The 8,768-nt window shown below is 38.9% G+C and overlaps 1 protein-coding gene across 1 annotated transcript; it reads right to left on the minus strand.

The window, feature by feature from the left end:
- Positions 1 to 512: 512 nt before the first annotated feature.
- LOC105228565 (uncharacterized) lies at positions 513 to 1,831 on the minus strand. The gene is made up of 4 exons (XM_011208443.4): positions 1,639 to 1,831; positions 934 to 1,158; positions 765 to 878; positions 513 to 685 (listed from the first exon to the last, which is right to left on the minus strand). Exons 2-4 carry the CDS (start codon positions 1,116 to 1,118, stop codon positions 583 to 585), a joined length of 402 nt encoding a protein of 133 aa, XP_011206745.3. The 5' UTR covers positions 1,119 to 1,158; positions 1,639 to 1,831; the 3' UTR covers positions 513 to 582.
- Between the last annotated feature and the right edge of the window lie 6,937 nt (positions 1,832 to 8,768).

Consider the following 8,768-nt stretch of genomic DNA (forward strand, 5'->3'; position numbering starts at 1 on the left):
CGTTCTTGAGTTTGAAATATACAAGTATGTATACATTAATTGCGAAATCGAGGGTGATTTTCATTAGAATTTCGGTTAGGACCTTCTCCAGGACTAAAGGAATACACGATTGCACGTCTTTCCGTGCTATGGTTGGGGCGTGATGCGCGGACACACAAAAAAGGCGTTTCGTTTTTATATACATCCAATCCAATCCAATCATTTGGATACATTTTCGGATTATTTCGATAATTGTGATGAGAAACAGATGGAGTTCTGTTCCATAGTATCTAAGAGTGATGAAAAAACAGCATACAGGTTGATTGGATTGTTCCATGGTAACATATTATTGTTGATGCTTAAAATTATGTTGTTAACTAGAAAATTATAGAGGAAGAACTCATAAAGGACGTTTAGTAAAGATTTAACTTTTGACTCTTTAATTACTTCGATGCATCCTAACTTTTCAAAACTAAGCTTATGTTATACAAGTAAATACACGCGTATGTTTTTGTTTTAAGATTTCTTATTTGTGTGTAGACCTGTGTTAAAATTTTCGAGTACACTATTTCAGCATATTATTTCTGAGCAAAAAATTACAAGTCACCCGCGTTCAATTTTGGATGCTAAATCCGCCGCCGTTGAGCGCAGTTTCAAAGCATTTTCTTTTAATTCGTTCATGGTTTCCTTGGATCTCGTAGTCAAGCTGTGTTAAAAATATGTCAATAAGATACAAATAAAGATTTGCAAAATATTGTTGGTTCTTGGCATTATGAAATAGTCACCTTTGCAACGTATTCTCCAAAGCATTCTGTTTAAGAACACAAGAGTTAAGCCTTTTCTCCAAATTTTCTACTTTTTCAATTGAAACAAAATTTAATTTCGCTTGCTTGCCGAAGCTACGGGTAAGAGATTAAATAAGGAATGTCATAAGAATGTATTTATTTTATTTACTTTTCCAGAAAACTATCCATAGCAGACATTTTTCTTTCACATGATTTCCCGATTCGCATGGAATCGTCAAGAGTTCTTCTGACGTCCACATGTATTGCAAACGGCTGATCCACTTCGAAAGCGCATACTACTCCAGTTAGTAACAGAACTAATCGGTAGTCCAGCCACAAGCATTGTTTGCCCATTTTAGTATGCTTGGTTCAAAATTGAACTGGTTCTGTCAATCTGTTTTAAAAAGAAAAGAATTTCCGTTATTTACTATAATTGTAGCAATATTTATAGAGAAATAAATGGGTGATAATTGGGTTTGCGTAAATATTAAGTCCAAAGTTACTTTAAGGTAGAACTCAAACTAATTTTAAAGCTTCACAAAGTGGTGTGTTTTATGGTCAGAGAGAGTCATTGGTACATAGTTAACGAAAATAAAGCCGGGAACGCTATAGAGCCATGTGTAAGAACCTTTTCAAGCAGGAATTAGAAAATTTTGATCTGGACGACCTTTGATTCCAATAAGACGGTGCTACATGCCATACAGTCAATGGAACAATTAATATATAATATTAAAGAACCCCAATATCGAGCGGATTAACACCGCCGGGCTATGAGAAGCCATTTCTTTACGTAGATACATAGATAAATGGATTATTTCTCCGACAAAGACGTTGTGTCTCTACAACAAGTGGTTTGCTACACTCTGTTTCTTACCGGTTTTGTGACAAACAAAATATTTTCATATTATAAACTTGTTGATCAAACTCAAAAGTTGTTTCTCAAATCGAATTGAGAAGATTATGTTTGTGTTATGTTTTTCAAAAATTATTATTTAATGAAAACGCGCTTTCGAATAATTTTTTTCTGGCAAACTTCGCAGCTTCGCTGTTTCATGTGAACTGACTGCTAATCTACTGAGTCTCTCTGTCATGCCCCGGAGAATTGTATTTGTTTACAATTTATAAATCGCTGATAAGAAGGCGCTATAATTAGAACAGTTTTATGAGGTATGTTGGATTAATCCGCAAGTTCTTGTATAAAAAGTATAATACAAATAAAAAATAAATTTTGGGACATATGGGTATATGTGGGTATACATGTTTATAAAATCACCGGAAACAAGTAAGAAATGGGTGCAACCGAACATTTTATACTCTTGCAACTTGCAGGAATCAAAGCCAGGCAAAAACTTAACGCCAACCAGAGGATCAGAATCTAAGAAGTTTTATATATATGTACATATCGATACCTGAAATGCAAAATAACTTAACAACATTTTCGGAAATTTACAGTGGCATGAATGAAACATGAAATAAAATGGAACATGAGTGAAAAAAATTTTAATATTGGTTAAAACTGTTTTATATCTAAGTGCAGAACCTGAAAAGACACTCAATTTCGAATTTTGTGATGATACGTTTTGACGATATACTCTATATAACTCATGTTTGACTATACTATATACTCGTAACAACATTATTTGTAGAATATGGGAGTTGGGGTTGTATCAACACGTACTAAGGAAATGGTAACTGGGTTTAATTACGGTACCTCTCATACAATATCTTCTTCTTAATTGGCGTAGACACCGCTTACGCGATTATAGCCGAGTTAACAACCGCGCGCCAGTCGTTTCTTCTTTTCGCTACGTGGCGCCAATTGGATATTCCAAGCGAAGCCAGGTCCTTCTCCACTTGGTCCTTCCAACGGAGTGGAGGTCTTCCTCTTCCTCTGCTTCCCCCGGCGGGTACTGCGTCGAATACTTTCAGAGCTGGAGTGTTTTTATCCATCCGGACAACATGACCTAGCCAGCGTAGCCGCTGTCTTTTAATTCGCTGAACTATGTCAATGTCGTCGTATATCTCGTACAGCTCATCGTTCCATCGAATGCGATATTCGCCGTGGCCAACGCGCAAAGGATCATAAATCTTTCGCAGAATTTTTCTCTCGAAAACTCGCAACGTCGACTCATCCGCTGTTGACATCGTCCAAGCCTCTGCACCATATAGCAGGACGGGAATTATGAGAGACTTATAGAGTTTGATTTTTGTCTGTCGAGAGAGGACTTTGCTTCTCAATTGCCTACTCAGTCCGAAGTAGCACCTGTTGGCAAGAGTTATCCTGCGTTGGATTTCTAGGCTGACATTGTTGGTGGTGTTTACGCTGGTTCCAAGATAGACGAAATTATCTACAACTTCAAAGTTATGACTGTCAACAGTGACGTGAGTGCCAAGTCGCGAGTGCGACGACTGTTTGTTTGATGACAGGAGATATTTCGTCTTGCCCTCGTTCACTGCCAGACCCATTCGTTTTGCTACCTTGTTGCTAACGGCGCGGATGTTGAGGCCGATGATATCAATATCATCGGCATACGCCAGCAGCTGTACACTCTTATAAAAGATTGTACCTGCTCGATTAAGTTCTGCAGCTCGAACTATTTTCTCCAGCAGCAAATTGAAAAAGTCGCACGATAGGGAGTCGCCTTGTCTGAAACCTCATTTGGTATCGAACGGCTCGGAGAGGTTCTTCCCGATCCTGACGGAGCTTTTGGTGTCGCTCAACGTCAGTTTACATAGCCGTATCAGTTTTGTAGGGATACCAAACTCAGTTATAGAGGCATAAAGGCAGCTCCTTTTCGTGCTGTCGAAAGCAGCTTTGAAATCGACGAAGAGGTGGTACGCGTCAATGCTGTTTTCACGGGACTTTTCCAAGATTTGAGGCATGGTGAATATCTGGTCGGTTGTTGATTTGCCAGGTCTAAAGCCACACTGATAAGGTCCAATCAGTTCGTTGACGGTGGGCTTTAATCTTTCACACAATACGCTCGATAGAACCTTATATGCGATGTTGAGGAGGCTAATCCCACGGTAGTTGGCGCAGATTGTGGGGTCTCCTTTTTTATGGATTGGGCATAGCACACTTAAATTCCAGTCGTTGGGCATGCTTTCGTCCGACCATATTTTACAAAGAAGCTGATGCATGCTCCTTATCAGTTCTTCGCCGCCGTGTTTGAATAGCTCGACCGGCAATCCATCGGCCCTTGCTGCTTTGTTGTTCTTCTCGTCTGCTCCATCGTCATCGATTGGGGAATCGGGTTCGTCTTCTACCGGTGTTGTGCTTTCACTGCCATTCAGCAGGCTGGAGAAGTGTTCCCTCCATAATTTAAGTATGCTCTGGGCATCGGTAACTAGATCACCTTTGGGGGTTCTACAAGAGTATGCTCCGGTCTTGAAACCTTCTGTAAGCCGCCGCATCTTTTCGTAGATTTTTCGAGCATTACCCCTGTCGGCCAGCTTATCGAGCTGTTCGTACTCACGCATTTCGGCCTCTTTCTTCTTCTGTCTGCAAATGCGTCTCGCTTCCCTCTTCAACTCTCGGTATCTATCCCATCCCGCACGTGTTGTGGTCGATCGTAACGTTGCGAGGTAGGCAGCCTGTTTTCTCTCCGCTGCGACACGGCACTCCTCGTCGTACCAGCTGTTCTTTCTCTCATACAATATACAATACAATAATATGGAGTAAAGTCAGTTGGATGTTCGAATATCGTGATATTAGTTATAATGGGGAGTTTTATCCATTTAATTTCAAATTTTATCCATTTTAGACACAAAGTTACACTGTGATTCGCCAAACGCGTTTCGTTATTTTCATTGAGATAATTCAATTATTAGCCGATATAGGCGGGATAAAGTCACATGAAAATTCGAAAATTTGTACATTGAATATAAACGTTCTAAGGGAAGTATCGACGCGATTCAACTCATTTTTGATACACAGACAAACTATAATCAGGATGGTATTCTCACCGAATAAGAAGAAGAAGATCTCACACATTGACCAATATTTTCGGTAAAAAGTCAAGTATAAGTAATGCGTTCCTCATATTCCGTACCTAGGGGCTTGAACCGTTTAAGTTCACTTTGAAAAGTTGTGGCTATAAAAAGACACACTTCAAACAAACTTATAACTTGGACGAAGGAAAAAACTCAGAATTGGATTTTTGGCAGACAATTTTTCAAAAAATGAAAATTTCGTGTCTAAAGACGACGCACTTATCCTAGCTAATATCTCCGAAACTGTTACTCGGATCAACTTGAAAATTTAGGACAATATTTTAGTGTATTCTGTTGTAGAATTTAATAAGACAATAAAAAAATCAGAATTTTTAAACTGTAAACCCATGTAACTGCTTAAATAACTGTAGTCATGATGACTACAAGGAACTTCGGTTGGAACTGGATCAAAACAAATAGACATTCAACTCGAAATCTGTTTGAATGATGTTATGTTCTTACCTTTATAAAAGTAAATGATTTACTAGCAAAAAATCTTTAAAAATGTAATTTTTCAAATTAATATGGTTGAAGCGAGTTGAAACATGAACATAAGAGGCGGTCACTTAAGTACGAGTACTTTAGCAATCTAATATATCTTCCTTATTTTCATTTCACCACTTACGCTTATATACGTACATATACGAGTATGTATGTACATACGCTTGCGCTTGCCCACTACGCATTGTTTTTGTAGTGCTTTAGACTCTAAAAGTGATTTGGACATGGGGTCATTTTACGATTTGCTGGCAAAAACTATAAATTGGCACACATCAAATGGACACCGTTTGACGAAGTGAGTGCACCCATACATAGCCACGCAACCATCTGTGTATGTGTGCCGGCATGCATGTAATTGCATTTAGTATGTGTGTCGCCGTATAAAATCGCAATCGTTTGGCACACCTAAAAATTATAATAAAAATGAAAAGTGCGCTCAACAGCGCGTTACACATATACACATACATATAAATATGTATATATGTAGGTACCTGTATGGGCGCAATTTTATTTAAAAGTTGCAGCATGAAAAGGAGCAACAAGCAAGTTGCAGCGGCGACGGTGTCGTCGAAGCGACAGTGTGACAGACGAAACTCAGCAGACTAGAAAACTAGCAAATCTCCAAGTGTCCACATACCAGCGGAGTTGGAGACAACGGATCACTGAAAAGCATTTTAAAGCAAAAAAAAACAAAAACACAGCAAAAAGGAGGCAATCAAATGGGACGATGGTGGCGCTGAAGCAGGAGCGATTGGCTCGCAGTAGAGCTCGAACACTGGCGCTGGTGTTGGTGGCAACAATAGCAATAACAACAGCACATGCAACAACTAAATCAAATGGAAATCAAGTGTTTGCTGGCAACACAATGAAATGCGCGATGAGCAAACGAATAAAAAAAGCCGAAATGAAAATCACTAAGGCACGTTTAAAATCGGACGGAACTGAACTAAAGGTGGGTTGTTTACACGCTATTACACGAGTTCGTAAAGTACGGCAACCGAAAAATAACTAACTTAATCCCGACAGTGAAAGCAAAAATGTGGAGATGTTTCCACCTCATCTTACTCCCTGCAACTTTGAAATCTTGCGTCCTTAAAAATACATAGCCTCATCGTTTGGGTGCCAATGGGGCATTGTTATTCAGTTACTCGTAGGTCACCTTTCATTGAGGCGATGTAAACCTTGCTAAGAGCTAGTAGTTCATGAACCTTTTACGATTAACTCTGGACCAGAATGCTTTCGTTACCGCATAAGTACTGGTTGCTGAGCATAAATTCAATTTAAAAAAGCTTCTTTTGGGACTCTAACGTAAATTTTCTTGTACTCGGTTTTTTTTAACAAGTGAACATTAATAGTTCCACTGTGTCTGATCTATACAAGACTGCAAGTCGCCTGGTATTTTTAAGCGGACTGCAGGTTCCTAAATGTTGCTTCTAAATTGGTATGATTCAGAGTACACATTGGTTAGGATCTATAAGACTGCCCGAACAATCTATAAGACTGAACGATCTAAACGGAAGAGCGCAAATAACCAAAAGTAACTAATAATATCGAAGTGAACCACGTTTATAGTACGAGTAATCATAATTTTGCATCTCCCTTTAGGATATTTCAGTTGTTCTTCGAGATAACAATATGTAAATTAGTCAGATAGACTGAAATTGAGGCCAAGTCATTTTGATTTAAGTTTTTAACGGTAGGGTGGACAATGCCGAACTCATAGACTCGATGAATGAACCAAACAAGTAGTCTCAATGTAATCTTAAGATCATTGAGAACATAACCACCACTGAGCAGTAGTGAAGTAAATTATAATTCCTTCTGCAGTATGGGCCTAGGGTTTAACAACTGAAAAAATAAACAAACAAATAAAATTAGATTTACATAAAGAAAAGAAACTAAAAGATGCAGGACAAACGAAGTAAAACTCGGGGAAGGAAGCTTGCAAAGAACAGCTAACTCAGTAAAATAGGGTTGGGTCGCAACGGGTCTGTCATGGTCTGCTAGCTACAGACGGAACTATGCTGTGCTGCGCGCTGATTTCCGCCCCCCACCACAACACTCGCCTTCTAAGGACGCTGGCTGCGGATGTGCTTTATTTGATGTGATTTTCTTTTGGCTTCGAAATCATGTGGCCGACTGCTTTGTTTGCTTTATTTTTTCAGTTGTATGTCTTAGCTCTTTTTCTGTTTGTGGATCAGTACTGTTAGTACGTAGTAAATACCCTTGCAGTATAGAGCTGCGCCACGAAGCAAAAAAGTGGTGCCAAAAGAAAAATAAACTTCTTTCCTAAAGTAAATAAACAATGTCAGTTTATAAAGTGTTGTTGCAGGCAGCGCGTTTTTGCTCCATTCGCTATTAAATGGTAATTGGTAAGGCGAAAAACTTGCGCAAACTCCAGTGTACCAGCGCAACACAACGTGGGACTTCTTCATTATGGACCCGCGTCAATAATAAGCATTTTTGCTTAAAGAAATAAGCTTGCTCAGAAATATATAAATCAATTAGGCGATTTGTCGCTAGATTTATGCCACTAACAATCGATGTCACAAGTCGTTACAACTGAATGACTTGTCAGCTCTTCTAGCTTGTGCGTCGAGTATATATGTACATATTTTCTAGAGTGTCTGGAAAGTATACGTATGTAGATTGTTTAGCAGCTTAAAAATTCTTTTGTATTCTTGCTCTTTTTCAAATCATTGTCTGTTGCAAAAATTTTGGTTGAATCCACGTAGTAAAGTGCGATACAATCTCAAGTCTCATTGCGCATTCGGTGCTTATAATCCAGTTCATAGTGAATTGAGAGAATATCATACAGTTTATTTGTCTTTTCGGCATTTCTGAGTTCTGTATTACTGAATATTAGAAGGTTTTGGGGTTTTTTAAGTGGTGAACCTAGGACCTACTATACATTCTCATGAAATCTTGCTTCCGCGTAAGTTTCTATTGTGGTTTAACGGTTTAAAAACTTGCAGATATCTATAACTTTGAGCAGTCTAAGGTAATACACAAGAGGAAGGTTTTTGGAATTCTTCTTTAGTTGTAATTAAATATGCTTCACACATCATTATCGGTTAGGACGCCTAACAAATCTGTTGAGATAATAACGGGTGATTTTTTTGAGGTTAGGATTTTCATGCATTAGTATTTGACAGATCACGTGGGATTTCAGACATGGTGTCAAAGAGAAAGATGCTCAGTATGCTTTGACATTTCATCATGAATAGACTTACTAACGAGCAACGCTTGCAAATCATTGAATTTTATTACCAAAATCAGTGTTCGGTTCGAAATGTGTTTCGCGCGCGTGTTTTGTTCAGCGATGAGGCTCATTTCTGGTTGAATGGCTACGTAAATAAGCAAAATTGCCGCATTTGGGGTGAAGAGCAACCAGAAGCCGTTCAAGAACTGCCCATGCATCCCGAAAAAAGGCACTGTTTGGTGTGGTTTGTACGCTGGTGGAATCATTGGACCGTATTTTTTCAAAGATGCTGTTGGACGCAACGTTAC

This window comes from Bactrocera dorsalis, chromosome 2 (assembly GCF_023373825.1).
Source record: "Bactrocera dorsalis isolate Fly_Bdor chromosome 2, ASM2337382v1, whole genome shotgun sequence".
NCBI lineage: Eukaryota > Metazoa > Arthropoda > Insecta > Diptera > Tephritidae > Bactrocera > Bactrocera dorsalis.

What these genes read in the sequence shown, in the direction of transcription:
- LOC105228565 (XM_011208443.4), bottom strand. Translation starts at nt 1,118, where the DNA reads ATGGGCAAACAATGCTTGTGGCTGGACTACCGATTAGTTCTGTTACTA. An exon ending in ATGGATAGTTTTCTGGAAAA is followed by an intron (nt 879 to 933) that starts GTAAATAAAATA and finishes TCTTACCCGTAG; the next exon opens with CTTCGGCAAGCAAGCGAAAT. An exon ending in TTGGAGAATACGTTGCAAAG is followed by an intron (nt 686 to 764) that starts GTGACTATTTCA and finishes TTTTTAACACAG; the next exon opens with CTTGACTACGAGATCCAAGG.